We start from the raw sequence: 20306 nt of genomic DNA, 5'->3' as shown, positions 1-20306 counted from the left end.
ACACACACAAAGCAGTAATAGAGAAACACCGTGTAAGCCAAGTGTTGTGTTATAAGCAGTAATTCTAGCATGTGAGAGGCTGAGGCAGGAGAATCACAAGTTCAAGGCCAGCATGAGCTACAGTGAGACCCTACTTCTATCTCCCTATTTTCCTCCAAAGAAATAACAGTGTGTGTGTGTGTGTGTGTGTGTGTGTGTGTGTGTTAACTCAAGATTGGTAACTATTTAAGTAACTATTTAAAAGACAAAGTGAGGAAAAAGAGTCAACGGAGGGTGGTTTGGGCATTAGGTGATTAATGAAGTTCATTTGAAAGATAAAACACAAGAGGAGAAAAAAGTATTACAAAAGAAGGTAGAATTTTTAAAATTTTAATGAATGAATTAAATTTTAAAAAGATTATCATGGTAGGAGAGATGGTTCAGCAGTTACAGGTCTGGTAACTTGAGTTTCATGATGGACGGGGAGAACTGACTCTTGAGTTGTCCTCTGATTTCCACGTGTCCCATAGCTTACAGGACCCAACACACACACACACACACACACACACACACACACACACACACACACACACACGTAAATAACAGATAAATGTAATGAAAATTAACATTCATTTGAGGCCATTTAGATGGCTCAGTGAGTAGAGGGGCTTGCTGCCAGGCGATGGAACCTAAGTCTGGCGACCTAAGTCTGATCCCCAGAGCCATAGGAAAGGTCAAAGGAGAATGGACTCTACAAAGTTGCCCTCTGACACACGCCACAGCCTGCATGCTCCCACATGTAGCATACATGAACACATATAATAATAATACATAATTTAGCTGGGTGGTAATGACACACATCTTTAATCCCAGCACTTGGGAGGCAGAGGCAGGTGGATCTCTGTGAGTTCGAGGTCAGCCTGGTCTACAAAGCGAGTTCCACGACAGCCAGGGCTACAGAGAGAAACTCTGTCCTCAAAAAACCAAATAAATAAATAAATATGTATTTTTTAAACTTTTAAAGATTTAGTGTGTGAGTTGCAGACAGGCATATTCCACAGCACATGTGAAGGTCAGAGGACCACTTTTAAGGAGTCAGTTTTCTGTTTCTGAGGCAGAGTTCTCATTATTTCTGCTGTACACTAATGAGTATTGGGGGTCTCAGTGGTTTTTCCTGTCTCTCTCTGCCATCTAATGCAATGCTTACGTGATGCAAGCCACTACAATGCCCCGCCTGCCCCCAAGTCAAGGTTTCTCTCTGTAGGTCTGGCTGTCCTGGAACTCACTTTGTAGACCAGGCTGGTCTTGAACTCACAGAGATCCGCCTGCCTCTGCCTCCCAAGTGCTGGGATTAAAGACATGCACCACCATGCCTGGCCATTACAATGGCTTTTACATGAGTTCCAAAGAGCAAAAAACTCAGGTTATCAAGAGCTGTGCAGTGAGTGATTTTCTTACCAGCTGAGTCATCTCCCAAACCCATCCCTTTTTAAACATTTATTTATTTATTATTTAGTTAGTTAGTGTAAGTGTGAGTGTCCATGTATGGGTGTGTGTGTATGCCATAGTATGCATGCAGAGTATACACATGTGGATGTCAAGGGACAACTTGTGGAAGTCATTTAACCATGTGAGCTCCAAGGTTGAACTCAGGTCACAAGGCTTGGGGACTTCCACCAAGTGCGTTACCTTGCCCACCCTTTCTGAGGCGCTGTTTCAGTTTGTGGTTCTGTCTGGTGTGGACCTTGCTATGTAGATCAGGCTGGCCTTGGAACTCATGAGGCACCTGATAGAATTAAAGGCCAAACATTCTTTCAATAACAAGTCCATTTAATTTGGCAAATTAAGAGGCCATTAGTTACTGGACATAGTGGTGCATGGCTGTAATTCCAATACTTTGGAAGTTGAAAGAGGACAATGAAGTTTAAAGCCAGCCTAGGCAACATAGTAAGAGACCCCATCTCAAAATCAACTAATCACTGAGCATGACAGTGTATATTTTTAGTATGACAGAAGCTTCAAGAAGCTGCTATGAGGAAGGAAAAGACAGGGAGATGAGCACTTCCAGCATGTCAGAATGAACAGCTACAGTTCTCTCAATCCCACAGCCACATCCTTGACCTGCTGTCCCTGTTTATCCCCAGCTTTTCCCCTTCTTCTATTATTTCTCCCTTGATTTGGTGACAAAGCAAAGACTAGAGGCTCAGAAGTCTTAAGCGACACGAAGTCTGGGAGAAGAAATAGGGAAAGACTAAAGTCCAGAGGTTAAGCCATGCTGGGTCACAAAATCCCATGGAAACTGGGTACCAAACTGCCCATGAGGTACGATGTCATTATGAAGTTTCTCACCTTTGATACAGATTCTTTACAGCAGCTGGTCTGACTGGCAACTGAAAAACATGTTGCTCATCCAGAGGATTTTGTTTGTAGTATTTTATGCAGGATCTAGAAAGATAAAGCAATCTCTTTAAGGAATAAGAGCAATCAGAAAAATAAAGAAAGGCTTTATAGTCTAGAATAACATTTTACTGAGTATCACTAACCAGAAATCAACAGAAGGAATGAATTCAGAGCCATAATAGTAACAAACAACCCCCACCCCCACTGCCTATAAAAGTTAGATTATGTTTTCTTTATGTCCAAGAAAATCTCATTCACTTAAAAAAATTATAGTAGACAGATTTCTTATACAAAAACATACTGGGCTAAGAGTGTAGCTAAGTGGTAGAGAGATTGCCTTTCACAGGTAAGGTCCTAGGTTCAGTTCCCAACTGAGCACAAATACAGACTTAAATAGGAAGAAGGAAGTATCTGAAAGAAAAATTCGTACAGGAGAGACAAATTTAGACTCCATTGCGTTCAGAATCCTGGGAGTTTAAACCATTAAATTTATTTATAGTGTGTGTATGCGTGTATGCTACCGTTTCAAAGTATATCTGTAGAGAGATCAGAGAACAACTCTGAGGTGTTGGTTTTCTCCTTCTACTATGTGGGTCCCAGGGACTGAACCCAGGTCCTCGGACTTGGCACCACCTGCCGAACCAACTCTCCTGGCCAGAATCCAGGGAATTAAAAAACTAATTCATTTATACTGTTGATCTTTTCTTTTTTCATTTATCCCTCCATCTCTTCCTCCCCCTCTTCACCTCTAGTGTTAGGGAATGAACCCAAGGCCTCATGCATGTTAGGCAAATGCTCTACCACTGTGCTACACCGCCAGTATGTCTATAGTATTAATCTTCAACAATGGAAAAAACCTTTCAGATTGGATAAGCAATAATGATTTCAAACTTTCCTCTCTTTTATAATATTAGAGGGGCCAGCCTTAATATTATACATCCCAGGGGCTCAGGAGAGAAAACTATGAATGACGAGGACTATTTTCAGAAAACAGAATCTCAGCACACAGAGCTCTTAGTTCAGTCATTTATTCTTCCAAATCTTCTTCCTCCTGTGCCCTGGGAGTCCTAGTATATATACACTTACAAGCAGTAATCCCTTGGCAGTGCAAAGCCAGGCTTCCAGGTCAAACGGAAGGGTGGTAAGAATCACACAGAGGGGCAGTAGTTGTTAATTATCATTTGCAACCCAAAAGGGAAGTGACTAAGGGGGAAATGAATTAACTAAAGGCTAAATTCAGGTAATAGCTAAGAAGAGGGATCTTATGTGCTCAACTATAATCTTAAATGTGATTGGTAAAAAATGTTAAGAATCTATAAGCTGCTAGATCAATGGGAGAAAATAAAACTGCCTTCTTTTTTTCCCATGTCTCCTATCTGTTCAAGCTATCTGACCTTTTTCTTCAGGGTGGGGGAAAGTATGCTCGGTAGCTAGGCAACCTGTGTATAGCTAGATGCCTCTGGTGATAGTTAAAGGGAGATCTGGAACTAGAGATAAGATTTGGAAAAGGAGGAAGTTAAGCTTAATTGGCACATCCGCCAGGCCTTCTCAAATGGGTAGTCTGGACGCTTAAAGTCTGTTCTTAAAGAGTACAGAGGTATCTCTGATAAGGTACTTTCCTCTGTCTGGGGATGGGCCTGGCCGGATGCTGCCAATGATGATAATTACAGGGAGGCTTGAACTGAGGTTCTGGCTGTGCATAGCTGTCAGCGCACAAGGTTATCTAAATATTCCTTTAGTAGAGGGGAAATTGTGCCCAATAAATGATGGAGAAGCTACAATAGCACACAAGAAACTCATAGCAGGAAACGGCTGATAATCAAAAGCCAAATATCACCAAGATTCCTTGAGCCTTAGATTGACCTCTGGAAGGCCCTTGGCTCCTTCCAGGTATCAGCTTTGTTATAATCAGCTGAAATCCTACTTTGTATATTTTTTTGGCTTGTAGCATTCCTCTTTACACCTTCGTAACTGATGCAAATTCTAAATTTGGATAATGTGATTTGGAGAGATGGCTTAACAGTTAAAAGGGTTTGCCATGGAATATGAGGCCCAGAGTTCAGATCCCAAAACCCATGTAACAAGCTGGACATCCCATACATGTCTGCAATACCAACTCAGCTGGGAGGCAGAGGGAGGAGGATTGTTGGAGCTTGCTGGCTTCCGGCCTATGTGAGAAAATGCAAGCCTCAGGTTGTAGGGAGACTTTGCTTCAGAAAGAAGTGGGTGGTGGGGGGCAGTGAGATGATTCCATTGGTAAAGGTGTTTGCTGAAAATCTGACAACCTGAGCTCACACTGCAGGACTCACATGGTCAGACAGATTGTCCTTATAACTGCCACATAAACGCCTTCGCATGCATGTGTATATACACTAAATAAATATAAAAAAAATTTTTTTTAGACAGGGTCTCACTATGTAGTCCTGCCTAGCCTTGAACTTGCCTATGTAGAACTTAGAACTCAGAGATCAGTTGCCTCTGCCTCCTGAAAGCTAAGATTAAAAGCATGTGTCATCATACCCAGCCAAAAATTTTTTAAAAAATAAGTAAAAAAGGGAATGCATGGAGAATGATAGAGAAGAACACCAGAGGCCTCTGTGCCCATGCGCAGGAGCGTACACAGCACATATACTCACATGCATATCAACAAATAAATCTTTAAAGATATTGGGAAAAGATAAATGATTCTCCAATTCCCAGTAAGACCTAGCATCTTCACATACAAGGGTTGTTCTAAACTGCCTGTAGTCAAACTGATCAGCTCTAAGTACAGCCATGCTACTGACAGGCCTGGGGATCTCCTTCAGCCATCGCAGACGGGTGGCTTAGTCTGATCCAAATTTACAGGAGTGTAGAACTTGTTTTCTAAAATTAGAATACAACAGCATTTACTAAGTATCAGATGGATCAGATACCATATATAGGATACACCATTTAATCCTTCAGCAGTCAAATAAATTAGTATATCCTTTTTACAGAAGAAATACGATTCATTGAGAGGAAACTTCCTAATGAAGCCAGGGGTGAGAAAAAGTCAATTCTGAGTATTTTTCAATCCAAAGCCGTTCCTTCATATAACGTTGACCTAAAGCGGCACTATAGTAAAGACAAGGCAAATAGGTTCTATAGTAATAAAAACTGTGACTATTAAAAAAAAAAAAAAAAAAAAAGACCAAGACTTATTTTATGTATATATGTGTGTGCCTGAGAGTATCTATGTGTACCATACCACATGCAAGCAGGAGCCTAAGGAGAACAGAAGAGGGTGTCAGATCCCTCTAGAACTGGAGCAGGAGACGGTTTGTGAGCTTCCATGTGGGTGCTGGGAACAGAACCTGGTTATCTGTGAGAGCAGCCAGTGCTCTTAACTCTTAACTGCACTTGTTAGAAGAAGACATTAGAAGAGGATAGATTTAAGTAAGCAAACAATAGAGCAATACTCACTGTGAGCTGCTGTGGTGGCTCACCTGTAATCCCAGCACTTGGGAAACTGAGGCAAGGAGAATTACATTGAGGCTGAGGCCATCCTGGGCTACGAATGAGACAATGCCTCAAAGCAAAAAGAAAAAAACACTTACTGTGTTAAAGCAAAGAGAAGTTCATGCTGAGGTTTAATGAAAAGCATACAGATGGCTAGTATTTCTAGAATATGGTGGAGTTTCTGAACACGATCAACTTGTTCCTGTGTAGCTACTGATGGAGAAATGAAGTATTCCTGGAAAGAAAGAAGTATAAAGAGAGTAAGGAGGCAAAGTCTAAGCAGAAGCTCTGGGAAGAAATGGCCATTCCCTCTACCTCTAAATCTGGATGCTTGATACCAGGGTTGGGAGGAGAGGCAACGACACAGAATTCACCATTTTTCATGACTACCCTTTAAACTCTGGTCTTCACACTGAGTGGTGGTGGCTCATGCTTTTAATCCTAGTACTTAGGAAGCCAAGGCAGGTGGATCTCTGAGTTCCAGGCCAGCCTCATCTACAATTCGAGTTCCAGGATATCCAGAGCTGTTACACACAGAAATTCTGTCTCAAAAAACCAAAACCAAACAAATGAACTCAGGTCTTTACTAAGAACGACATAGGCAAACAATGGTACACAGTCTCCCATAGCCGCTAATCCCAGGGCTGCGTCACTAAGGGGGCACATTACTAGGGAGGCATGAAGTACTGACTACTAAGACAGACCACTCTTCAATCTCTCCATACCTGGTGAACTGAAGTTTGAGAAACTAACCAAGTGACAACCCCCTCTAGCACATATTACTGGTACACCGGCACAGCTTTTGCAGAAGAAATTTGGCAAGCTAAGCCAGTACCATAAAATGTCCATCTTTGCAGTCCTATTTCTGAGACCCAAACTAATAATCCATAGTGGAAATGATAAGCAGACTTTGACAATACCCTTCAAGACTAGTCTCCTGAAGTGTACACTCTGTATAATTCCTTCCCCTTGACAAAGCCTAGAACTTGCAAACCTGATGTGGTTTTATTGCAATAACTAGGTCACTAATAGACTATTTGTTAATCAAAGGGAGATTATCACAGGGTCCTTATAAAATCTGCCCAGACTAGCTATTTAGAAGACTGAGAGGCACAGGAGATGCTCTTCCACTCACTCTCACTCTGAAAGAATAAACTGTCATGCTTCGGGGAAGGCTGCATGATTAATGCTGACAGCAACCTATAAGACCTGAAACTGGTCCTGAGCCAATACACTAACGAATGTCATACCTTTTTTGTTGTTGTTTTTTGTTTCTTGAGACAGGACTTCACTGTGTAGCCCTGGCTGTCCTGGAACTCTCTCTGTAGACAGGCTGGCCTCAAACTCAGATTCACCTGCCTCTGCTTCCAGAGTGCTGAGATTAAAGGTGTGTGCCCAGCTGGAATGTCCTAACTTCTTTAGCAAATAATCCTTAAAATGTAAAACAAGCCTGGCGGTGGTGGCGCACACCTTTAATCCAAGCATTCGCAAGGCACAGCCAGGCAGATCTCTGTGAGTTCGAGGCCAGCCTGACCTACAAAGCGAGATCCAGGACAGGCACCAAAACCACACAGAGAAACCCTGTCTCGAAAACCCCACCCCCCAAAAAATGTAAAACAAATGAGTCAAAAGGACATAAATACGGGCTGGAGAGATGGCTCAGAGGTTAAGAGCACTGGCTGCTCTTCTAGAAGTCCTGAGTTCAATTCCCAGCAACCACATGAAGACTCACAACCATCTATAATGGGATATGGTGCCCTCTTCTGGTGTGTGTATACATAATAAAATTAAAAAAAAAAAAAAAAAAAAAAAAAAAAAAAAGGACATAAATACTCCTTCATAGGTCTAATGGCTTCCCTAACCATCAGAACCTTGGCTTCAACAAAAGAAAACTACATGTCAGTTGCATAAATACAAGGAGAAAAGGAATTTCTCCTTGTAACAGAATGAGCTACTTTGAACTATACTTTAGGAACTAGTAATAACTGACAACAGTTGGCTTCCTGATCTTCCTAGGACCTAGGACAGAGGCTGGCACACTCCCGACACTTAACACTGTGTGCAGAATGACAACATAAGAGAAAGAAACTTACCAAATGATTCAAAGACGCAAGTTCCTGACCTATCAAGAAAAACATGTAAATAAGCTTTAGGTATTTTCCAATAAAATTTTAAAAATTAAAAAAAAAAAGGAACCTAAGAGAAAGTTTCACAGTTCATATATTAAAGAGGTGATTAAATTAAATAGTTCCTCAATTACATCATAAATACATACTAATACTTATTCTAAAACTGATCATAGCTTGCCCCTAATAAATAAAGTATCAAGTGTTAAGTAGTGAAAAAATCTTTGAACTAGGGACAATAAGATAGTTCCAGAGGTAAAGGTACCTGCCACCAAATGTTCCCATCTGAGCTAGATGCCGGGATCTACATGGTGGAAGGGAGAACTCATACCGCCACAAGTACACATTAAAAAACAAAACATACAGACAAACAAACACCACACACCTAAAAGCAAAAAGTGAACATTATAGCTCTATTTAACCTATTATATTTATCATGTGGGAAATAGGCTCAGAAGACAAATGTTTGTCTCACAGTCAACAGGGCAAAGCCAGACCTACAATGACTAGGAAGGTACAAATCTGAGAGTTTTTATGGGTGGCAATTGACAGGTTTTCAAGTTTTTAAGTTGGAAAAAGGACTCACTGACGAAAAAGCTGATATAATCTTTCTTTAGTTTGTCCAAACCAATTTCCAAAAGCATTTGAAGTGGAGTAGTTCCAGAGAGAGGGACACTGTCCATGGCTCCATGGTAAGACTGATGAATGAGCTTACTTAGTAAACTGTTACTCCCACTATGCAACTAGAAATAGAAAAAAGGTGATCAGTTCTTAAATGTATAAATAAATGTAACAAGCAAAAGAAGACTAGGAGCTCAAAATTATAATTTTACATTTTCAGCCTCCTAACACTATAAATTGTTTTTACTAAAAGCCCCCAAGTTAATCTGAGTTTCTTTCTTTCTTTCTTTCTTTTTTTTTTTAATGGTTTTTCAAGACAGGGTTTCTCTGTGTAGCTTTTGGAGCCTATCCTGGAACTCACTCTGTAGACCAGGCTGGCCTTGAACTCAGAGATCTGCCTGCTTCTGCCTCCCGAGTGCTGGAATTAAAGGCGCTGACCTGAGTTTCTAAGATGCCATTCCTGGCTGGAGATGTGGCTTTAGGTTGCTTGCCTAGTATGCCCAAAGCTCTGGGTCCATCCCCAGCACCTTATGAAGGGGGAGTGGCAGCACTCGGAAGGTAGAGGCAGGTGTACCAGAAGTTCAAGGTCATCATCCTCAGGTTGATACTCTAACTTTTTCAAAACCAAGAAGAAAAAGAAAAGCTATTCCTACTTCCCTTGTGTGCTGAAAATCCAAAGCAGCTAAGGAAGGCCTAAAATGATAAGCTTAATTTTACCAGAAGTCAGAGTTGGTCCTTGAAGCTTTACAAGTAAGATTCCTCCTAGTGATTTCAGAACTACACTTCTATACTTCACTCAATGCAAGTAGACTCTTGAAGGAACATCAATTCTGCTCTTCGCAGTCTACACATGACAAGTTACTTTTCAACTTTGACACCCAACATGACAACTTATAATTAATTGACATCCAACTGATAATTTACAATTTAGAAAGAGCTATCAACTCAGACTTAAGTTAGGCACCAAATGTTAAACAACAAGTTTTAAAACGTCACCTTGCTCCTACTGTTTGGTCTCTGCGTCAGCTTTCCTCTTCTCGTTTGATCTCTTTACATTCTAGTTTCCTTTGGTTTGCACCCACTGTACGCAGCAGGCTCATGGTTCTCAACACCACAAACACAGAAACTCATTCCAACAGGTCACATGTAAACACCCACAGCGGCTACTGCCCGCCTGCGAGCTCTTGTGCTTGTTCTGTGTGTTTGTCTTGACAACACGCAAAGCAGGTTACTGTTCTAGTGCTGGGAGCAAACTCAAGGGCCTCACACAGCTATAAAAATTCTCACTTTTATCATGATGAACTGGTAGCTACATTATTTAAAATGGTTCCCAGTAAGCTATTTCTAACCCTTTCCTTTGCTTTTTGTTCAGTGTAAAAGTAACACAACCACACTTTAGAAAATTCACACAGTGACAGAAAGTTCAAGTGCAGAGAGCACAGTCATTTGTAAGGCTTCTCCCGCAGGTGGCTGTTACTAAGAATTTAGCCCATCTGGTTTCAGATTTTGTCTTTTTCTTTTGTTTTTTTGTTTTTTTGAGACAGGGTTTCTCTGTGTAGCTTTGGTGCCTGTCCTGGAACTCACTTGGTAGCCCAGGTTGGCCTCGAACTCACAGAGATCCGCCTAACTCTGCCTCCCGAGTGCTGGGATTAAAGGTGATCCCCGGTGATCCCCCCCACCACTGCCCAGCTCAGATTTTGTCTTTTTCAAAATTTACATTTTATACAGTTAAGTGTATTTTGCATCCTTTGCTGTCAACCCTGTTTTAGCAGCTGTTACATATAACATTATGTGGCTACAGTATTGATACTTAGTAATATCATTGGCAAGGGAAACGTACATATTTACTGTTTTAGGCAGCTAGAAACAAAACTATATAAGTATTCTGATGGACAAAAATCTACTTTTTTGTTTTGTTTTTGAGACAGGGTCTCATGACAGCCCAACCTGACCTCCATGTGTGATCATCCTGCCTCTGCTTCCCAAATGCTGGGATTACAGGAATGTGTTACCACACACAGCCTTGGTATATATTTTTGTGCATGAGTGCAGGATAGATCTAACACAAGTATTAGTTGTTCAAATGTCCTATTACATTTAGAGAATCTCAAGTCATCATCAAAACCGCCGTGAAAAAGAACATCCTAGTTTGTAAGTCTGTCTCATCAGTGGCTTATGAAAACATTCATTCCCAGAACAGTTAACAGTAATCAGCAGCTTCTATGTGCCAGGCACTAGGTACTGTGTATACATTAGATCAATCCCTCCTACACAACACTATGATGCAGGTAGATCCACCCTCACACTGCAGGTGAGGGCGGTGAGGGTCAGAGAATTAAGAGCCCAAGTTCACACAGCTAGAAAGTAGCAGAGTTGGAGTTCAACTCAGACTGATCAGAGTTTAATCAAACATGCTCTTTTTGTTTGTTTTGATTTGGTTTGTATATGGCACAAAGAAAAACATTCTAGTTATACCATTCAACCTACCCAAGGCTGTATATCACCACGCTGCAGACTCTGCAGGATCAACGTGAAACACTTCACCAAGTCTTGATATGAAACCACACCTTGAAAATCAAGTCACACAGAAATCATTTCCACATCTCTACTGATCACAAGTGTCATTTTAATGACACACATAACACAAGCAAAAATCTGCACTTTAGTAGTGAAAGGGAGAATTTAAAATTGAGAAGGAAAAAAACAAAAAGCTCAGATTGCAAATAACATTTGGTAGGAAATTTTTTTTTTTTTTTTTTTTAAATTTTATTCAGGTATGTTTGGATTCATGTAAACATAGTTAAGTTTTACATTTTGTTTTATTTTGGGGGAATGGTTTCAAGACAGGGTTTATCTATGTAACAGCTCTGGTTGTCCTGGAACTCGCTCTGTAGACCAGGCTGGCCTTGAATTCACAGGTCTGCCCACCTCTGCTTCTCAAGCGCTGAGATTAAAGGTGTGCACCACCATTAGCTAGCAAGTTTATATATATTTTGGTTTTTCGAGACAGGGTTTCTCTGTGTAGCTTTGGAGCCTGTCCTGGAACTTGCTCTGTAGCCCAGGCTGGGCCTCAAACTCATAGAGATCTGCCTGCCTCTGCCTCCCAATGCTGGGACTAAAGGTGTGTGCCACCACCACCCGGCAAGTTTTTATATTTTAAAAGGCAAGAGAAGCTGGGTGTAGTGACACAAATCTTTTTGTTGTTGTTGTTTCTGAGACAGGGTTTCCCTGTGAATGGCTGTCCTGGAACTCACTATGTAGCCCAGTCTGGCCTCAAACTCAGAGATACAACTGTCTCTGCCTCCACAGTGCTGGGCTTCAATCCCAGCACCTACATGGTGGCTCACAACCATCTATAACTAGTTCCAGGGGATCTGAAGCTGCCTTCTGGCCTGTACAAGCAGGCTGATCTCATGTAGCATGCACACAAAACACCGATATACATAAAATTAAAAAAAAAAAAAAGAACCTTAACCAAACAAACAAAAGCCCACTTAAATTATGATGGATACGTACTGCTGCTCATTTTGCACCAAAGCTGTTCAGCAAAATCAAGATCCTCTCGCACTGTGATAAGCACAGACCTGTCAACTGCAGCTGCATCATGGTTCACCGTCTGAAAAAGAAGCAAACTTCAGAGAACACCAGTTTAATTAAAGTGAAATAGCTGAAGCTTTAAACACTATTCTGAGAGCTGTGAAGACGTGAACACATACAAAGAATGATATAAATGCTATTATCCACACAACTTCCTTTACTAACAAGGAGACACACTGGAATAGACACACTGTAATGGTCCTGAACTGTTTGAAGTCTATAGTCCCGAGCAGACACGCTGGCAGTGCATCCTCATGAAGGAAGGCCAGCACTCAGGAGGCTGAAGCACAAGTGAAAGGAGTTGGAAGCTGGCCTGAGGTACACAGCAAAATCCCAGCTCAAAACAAAAACCAAACGCCAAACAACAGCCAAACTCTACTGCTTAGAAGCAAGCTCTCAGTTTTCTTTCCACATGGAAACATTTATTATCTTGTTTTGTCTCTATTTCCTTTTCAGTATAAAGCCAGCGTTTTATGTTGTATTCATATACTACAGCAATACTCTCTACAGTGTGTTGTTAACATAACTGTTTCTACTCTCTGCAGCTGAATAACAAAAACAAATACAGAATGGAAGGAGATCTGAGAGGCTACAAAACAAAAGGTAAAATTTCAAAAGCAGGGTAAGTTTCTTTTCTTTTTAAAACAATTTTCAATGATTTATTTAATTCTTACTTTATGTTCATTGGTATTTTGCCTGTATGTAAGTCTGTGTGAGGGTGTCAGATCCCCTAGAACTGGAGTTATAGGTAGTTGTGAGCTGCTGTGTGGGTGCTGGTAATTGAACTCGGGTCTTCTAGAAGAGTACCCAGTGCTCTTAACCGCTGAGACCTCTCGCCAGCCCACAGGTTAAGTTTCTAACTGATAGTAACTGCTTACCTCTTTTTGTGTGTCTTTTTTTGTAGAATCATCAAATTCATCTAGTTTATTTAAGTCTAGAAAGTAGAAAAAGCTCATTAATTTGATTTTATTTTTCTGCTTTCCATATTATTTCCATCCAAATCCAAATGGGAATAGCAGGACTTTAGTAAACTACCACTATGCTAACTATCCTTCAAGCAGGAAACAACAAATGATAGGCACGTGGAAGACCCTCAGACACTGATCACTCTTCTCCCACAATCTCAAACCCACTATGCTACGTGAATTCCCATGTAAACGGTCTCTGTCTTTGTAGTCCTGAAGGCTGATCAGACCCAGGGACCCAAGTGCAGTTGGCAAGTGCTCTACTATGAGCTACACGCCCAGCCCTTTAGACTCCTGTGTTTATTTTGTGACTGAGTCTCACTGAGTTGTCTACTTGGCACTGAACTCCCTCTGTAGCTCTGGCTAACAATTCTGCCTCAGCCTCTCAACTAGCTAGGATTACAAACCTGTGCTGCCAGGCTTGGCCAAACTAAATTTTATAATTTTAATAATAACATCTGTCTTTGATACTTTAGAACCAAAGCTGTCCCCTCCAACTAGATCAGATCAGAGCTTTAATGTATTCTAACTCAAAGCTATATAAAGCCACGAGACAACTGTTATTTAAATACCGTAAGCAAATATACTCAATTAAAAGCAAGCAACAAACAAGAACAGATTATGAAAATAAACACCATTCAGAAATTCTTGCACAACTGCAACAGCAGATTTTGTTTCCAGAGGTTCGAGCCATTCAGTTACACCAGTCCTCAAGCCGTCAGCCAAAACCTGTAGAACAATTTAACAGCCAGGAAACCCATTAGCAGAAACCATAGCTTAATTATTAGGGATGTATTTAATAGTATCAGTTACGGTAGCAGTTCTTTAAAATAAATGTTTTAGATTCACTTATTTCATTGCATGTATTGAGTTCTTTGCCTACATATGTCTGTGTACCACATAAGTGCCCGGTGACTGCAAAGTTCAAAAGAGGGCCTTGGATAAGCTGGGAATAGAGTTACAGGTGATTATGAGGCACCATGTGGCTCCTAGGAATCATACCCAGGTCCACTGGAAGAGCAACAAGTGCTCTTAACTGATGAGTCAGTCCTCTCTGCAGCCCTACGGTAATGGTTCTTGACTATTGACCACTCATTAGGCATTTGTCATAGGATTTTGTATGTAGTGTGCTATTTAATCCCAACAAAACTTTGAGACAAATACTACTACTAACCTCATTTTACTGAGGCTAACTGAGAGTCACACAGTTACTAACAATAGTACAGGATGCACATCCAGCAGGCTGACCCTAAGAACGGTATTCTCAATGATAATGCTGTGCACACAAGAACAACATGTGACCCCGGGTAAAGAGAGATACTTACAGGTGAAGGAACAACGCAAGCACGGTTTATCCCAACACAATACAATTACACATGCATGCACACACCAAAATCTAAGCAGAGTCTACAGAAGGAAGGAGGAGGAGGAAGATCATGAGGGATGACTCCAACCAGAGTGAACAAAGAGCAGGAAACAGAAGGAGCAGGCAAATTCACCAAAAGCTGAGAAACTTCCCAAGTTTTTTTTTTTGCTTCATATGAGAGATGATATCCACCATTCACTGACTTTGTAACAATAAAATGACAGGATCAACAGTTAGCGATTCCTTTATTCCCATAGAAAAGAAAAAACGTTTCCACAGAAAAGAGATAATTTTGCCCCCCTTGGTTTTTTGAGACAGGGTTTCTCTGTGTAGCTTTGCGCCTTTCCTGTAACTCACTCTGTAGCCCAGGCTGGCCTCGAACTCACAGAGATCCGCCTGCCTTGGCCTCCCAAGTGCTGGGATTAAAGGCATGAGCCACCACCGCCCGGCTGAAGATAATTTTTTATGTGTCAAAATAACTTGGTGGAAGTTAGGGATGTTAAACATGTTGCTGTGTGTAGGATGGTCCAAATCACAAAGAATGGGGCAGTGGGAAATGCTCACAGTGTCTCTATTGAGAAACAATGCATGATCTTGAGAGTGTGTCAGATGGAGCTGAAAGGGCTAACTGACTGGCACAACAAATAAATAAAATATAATTTTAAAAGGAAAAAAGAGGGGGCAGTCAAAAGGACAAAAAGATGAAAACAAGGGGAAGAGGGCAGATCTGCACAAGAATAAAAAATCCTATCTGTTTATAAAATAGAAGAGTTGACTTTGAAAAGACTGTATACACGCGCACACGCACGCGCGCGCGCGCACACACACACACACACACACACACACACACACACGCACACATGCACACACTCCTACACATCTGTGATTCTGTGTGGTGTGTCAGGGGAAAGAATGATTTAAACATAGTTGCCAATTTCACCAGAGATGCAGAAAACATATGTTCCCACAAAAATTTGTATAAATGTTCATAGCAATATTATTCCTAATAGCCAAAAAATTAAAAGAAATTGAAACATTTATCAGCTGATGAAAGGAAGAATAAAATGGAGTATAACCGTACAATAAGATGCTATTGGACAATCAAGGGGAACAAATGCTATAAGTAGATTGGTGGTTGCCAGACGCGGGCAAGGTTGTGAAGTGAGTGCTAGCCTGTACTATGGATATAAGGTTTCATTTAGGAGTGATGAAAATGTTTTAAAAGTAATTGTGAGGAGATAGCTCAAAGGTTAAGAGCACTGGCTGCTCTTCCAGAGGACCCAGGTTCAATTCCCAGCACCCACATGGCAGCTCACAACTGTCTGTAACTCCAGTTCCAGGGGATCCAACACCCTCACACAGACATATGTGCAGACGAGACACCATGCACATAAAATAAAAAATAAATCTTAAAAAAATGAATAAAATAGCCGGGCGGTGGTGGTGCACACCTTTAATCCCAGCACTTGGGGAAGCAGAGGCAGGTGTATGTCTGTGAGTTCGAGGCCAGCCTCATCTACAGAGCAAGTTCCAGGACAGGCTCCAAAGCTACACAGAGAAAAAAAACAAAATAAATAAATAAACAAACAAAATAAATTAAAAAACAAACAAAGAAAGAACCCCGAAAATCTAATTGTGGTACTGGCTTGTACAATTCTGCCAGTCAAGTAGAAAGGCAAAGAGTGTAGGGAGCTATTATCTAAGCGGAGTTCCCTTTCATTTTGAGGACAACTGCCACATAAGTAACTGTCCAAGTTGTCCAGGGTATAATGAAATGTAACATTTAGAACAGATTTTAAAGAAAATCAAAGTTATAATGTGAAACATTTTCATGACAATTTCATGTGTAATTCAATGACAAAAATTCCAGAAGGATACTCACCAGGAGAAATTTCAGCTCCCTGTGGAGATGATTCAAACAACTTCTGGGCTCTCCTGATTGTACTCTGATGTTCTAAAAAGTATCAAAGACCATCAGTTTTCACTGGCAACCACACCTTCTCTGTCCAAGAGTCACTGTGACTTGCATTTCAATCACACGTTTTATAAAGCACCAATCAATTAAATTAGGCCCATGCCATGCTGAGAACACCGGACCATGAGATCTTACAGATCCAGCCATCCTGATACACACCCGAATCAGGCCACTGCCCTCTTCTGTACCAGGAAGATGGAACAACTGCCTCCCTCACATGCTCTTCTGCTTTTCCTCAGGGAATTTCCAAGAGCACCGGTGCAAGACATTTAAATAACTAGTCAGAACTCATTGATTGTTAGCCTTCTGACACACTGAAAACGAAGTCACAGCAGTCACTGTGTCAGACTCCTAACCAAATCAGCGCACTAGTCTAGCCGGGAGCTGTAGCTTTGTAACCTTAAGTGCTAAAAACAAGTAGGTAAATCCCTACTACAGGAGAAGGAAAACACAACTGTAATTACCCACAATCCTACCCTCCAAGAAAACCACTGTTAATGCTATGTAGGCTTCTTGGGTATACATTTTTTTTTTTAAACAAAACATACTTGACATCCACAGTTGTACATGTTATTCTATATACTTGTAAGTTTTGCTTAATAACATTTCCTTTTCTTTTTAAATATCTACCCCTACACCATGCAGTCTAGGGATTGGATCTAGGCAAGTACTTTACTCTTGAGCTATATCCCCAGCCCTAGACTTTTAAAATATAAAAACACCCCCCACCCCCCATGACTGAGTTTCTTTGTGTAGACTTGACTGTCCTAGAATTATTTGTTTGACCAGGCTGACCTCAAACTCACAGAGCTCCACCTGCCTCTGCCACCCAAGTGCTGGGATTAAAGGCATGTGCCATCATCATCATCATCATCATCATCATCACACCACCACCCAGCAAGACAGAGTCTCTCTGTGTAGCCTTGGTTGTCCTGGAACTTGCTCTGTAGACCAGGCTGGTCTGGAACTCTGCCTCTGTGCTGGTGGGATTAAAACAAGATTTTTAAAGCCTGCAGAACCTAGTGCTGCAGGTCTATAATCCCAGCTACTCTGGATGCTAAGGAAAGAAGTCACAAGTTCAAGGCCAGCCTGGATTAACAAGCAAGTTTAAGGCCAACCTTAGGAAACTTAATAGGACCTTTGGTCTCATTATGTATCCTTGACTGGCCTGAAACTCCCAGAGAACAACCTGTTTGATACTGGCATTAGTTCAAAGGCATGTGCCACCTGGCCTGCCTCATTTTTTAAAAAAAAAAAAAAAGGCTTGGTTTGGGCATGGGGTGTTGTCCTGGAGATACAGTTCAGTAGTTAGGAGCACAAACTACTCATGCAGAGGTCCTAGGTTAGATTTCCAGTGCCAATGTTGGGAAGGCCACAATCACCTTTAACTCCAGAACCAGGGGAATCTAATACCTCTGGCCTCTGCAGGCACCTGCACTCACATGCACACACTCATAATTAAAAAACATTGAAATAAATAAATAAATCTTAAAAAGGGGGTAAGATGGGGACATAGGTCACTGGGAGAAAGTTTGCCTGTTATGTTATACACAAGACTTAGAGTCAATCTCCAATACCAAAAAGAGATCTAAATTTAAAAACATATATATAACATCTCATCATAAAAACTCGTTTTTACCATTTTTTAAACTGCATGTTCAGCAGGTTCTGTTCTTAATATTCTGACAACTCAGCTATATAACACCAAGTATCTTATATATAAACTTTTGGGTTTTATTAGCAATTTTCAGTTTTTCTTTTTCTTTCTTTCTTTCTCTCTCTCTCTGTCTCTTTCCTTTTTGAGACAGGGTCTCACTATGTTGCTCTGGCTGTCTGGGAACTTAATATTTAGACCAGGCTGGCCTTGAACTCATAAGATCCTCCTGCCTCTTCCTCCTGAGTGTTAGGATTAAAAGTGTGTGTCACTGTGCCCAGGAACAGAAAGAAGTCAACTACCCTTGAGTGACCCCACAAAAGACCTCAATCATCTTTGGAAGTAAAATTCCACAGTAACAGGGTTATTATGAGCAATTGACATCTCACAGTACCGGGCAAAAGCTCAATTGGTTGTCTGCTGAGACCCCAGGAGCCAGCTAAGGTTTTCTAAGTGTACAGCCTAACAACCAGTAAATGGCATACAGCATTAGCAATAAACAAGTAAAACACTCAGGAGCCTGAGCAACCCAAAGAGAAGACAGAGTCCATTCCTACCAGAGCTGCAGTTGAAGACAGGGGAGGGGTTTGAAGAATCTCCTCCACAGGACTCCAAGAAAGATCCAAAGTGACTGTAGTTTGTGATGGGGTGACAATATCATCCAAGTCAGTGGACTTAAACAGCTCATACTGGGCAAATCCTCTGGCTGTTACCTGAAGACAGGTCACAGGAAGATCATTAGCAGCAACTTCATACGACCAAACCATGATCAAAATCGCAATGATTTCTGTCCCAACAGGAAAAGAGCACCATACATCACACTGTCATCCCAAATGAAAATAACGGATAATTCTTTTCAGCAACAACACTGCACATATACAATATGTGAGTACTGTATCTAAGGGGTCTACCAACCTTGAGCCTCAAGCACAAAATTTTAGTACTTTAGCATGATTTTAGAACCAACTCCGCAGATACCAAAGAACAGCTGTACCCTGGCTGATATAAAAATAAATACAAATACTCTGACACTAGAGAAACATCTAGTCACAGTGGGAATGAGGAGAAAGCTGTTATGCTAGGAACGCAGATCAAGCAAGCTCTTTAAGTAAGCCAACAAGACAAATACTCACAGCAGACAAGTGATGTCGTTTCTTGTGTGAATTTTTTAGATTTTCCAGATCTTCAGAGTAATTTTTATCAGCTAAAGGACATAAAAAAAAAAAAAAAAAAAAGGAAAGATTTCATTCTAAATTATAAAGTTATGCTGGGCAGTGGTGGTACAGGCCTTTAATCCCAGCACACTCAGGAGGCAGAGGCAAGTGGATCTCTTAGAGTTTGAGGTCAGCCTGGTCTACACAGTGAGTTCCAAGATAGCCAGAGCTATATAGTGAGATCTTGTCTCAAAAAAACTAAAATCAAACAAATAAAAGTATTAATAGAGAAAGAAAGGGGAGTTGGGTAGGGAGATGAGGGGGTTTGGGAGGAGCTGGAGAGGAACTGTGATCAAAAGAATGTAATTAGTTGGGCATGGTGACACATGCCTTTAATCCTAGCACTCAAGAGACAAAGGCTCGGCATTTAAGAGCACTGGCTGCTCTTTCAGAGGACCCGGGTTCAATTCTCAGCACCCACATGACAGCTCCTAACTGTCTGTAACTCCAGTTTCAGGGGATCTGACACCTTCACACAGACATACATGTAGGTCAAACATGAATGCACATGAAACAAAGATAAGTTATTTAAAAAAAAAAAAGAGAGAGACATAAGCAGGTTGATGTCTGTGAGTTCTAAACCACTATGGTCTATGTACTGAGCACAGGTCCACCAGGGCTACACAGTGAGACCCTATCTCTAAAAAGAATATAATTACAGCCAAGCATGGAAATTCACATCTAAAAATTTTAGCTACACTGGAGGCTGAGGCAGAAGGATACTGAATTTGAGCTTAGATTGGGCTATAAGATTCTCAATAAACAAACAACAAATATGCACACTCACAAATATATATAAAAAATAAATAGTTAAGCACACTGGTATGGACTTGCAGTCCCAACTGCTTGGCAGGCCGAAGTGGGAGACTCACTTGAGCCCATGAGTTTAAGACTAGCTTGCAAAGAATTCACACCAATAACTAACTAAC

General features: G+C 41.0%; 1 protein-coding gene across 3 annotated transcripts in view; it reads right to left on the bottom strand.

Annotated features, from left to right (window-relative positions):
- Zwilch (zwilch kinetochore protein) overlaps positions 1-20306 on the bottom strand; it is a 34009-nt gene that overhangs the window by 3464 nt on the left and 10239 nt on the right. For all 3 annotated transcript variants that reach the window (XM_028866916.2, XM_037207413.1, XM_037207414.1), the window contains 11 exons: positions 19297-19367; positions 18721-18876; positions 16417-16488; positions 13804-13897; positions 13082-13137; positions 12123-12222; positions 11094-11173; positions 8572-8728; positions 7953-7981; positions 5958-6094; positions 2329-2424 (listed from right to left, as the gene is read on the bottom strand). In XM_028866916.2, the coding sequence (XP_028722749.1) occupies positions 2329-2424; positions 5958-6094; positions 7953-7981; positions 8572-8728; positions 11094-11173; positions 12123-12222; positions 13082-13137; positions 13804-13897; positions 16417-16488; positions 18721-18876; positions 19297-19367 (1048 nt within the window). The remainder of the gene's footprint in view (positions 1-2328; positions 2425-5957; positions 6095-7952; positions 7982-8571; positions 8729-11093; positions 11174-12122; positions 12223-13081; positions 13138-13803; positions 13898-16416; positions 16489-18720; positions 18877-19296; positions 19368-20306) is intronic.

This window comes from Peromyscus leucopus, chromosome 7 (assembly GCF_004664715.2).
Source record: "Peromyscus leucopus breed LL Stock chromosome 7, UCI_PerLeu_2.1, whole genome shotgun sequence".
Taxonomy (NCBI): Eukaryota; Metazoa; Chordata; class Mammalia; order Rodentia; family Cricetidae; genus Peromyscus; species Peromyscus leucopus.
The sequence above is the reverse complement of the archived record's forward strand: the minus strand, read 5'-3'. Positions and strand labels throughout refer to the sequence as shown.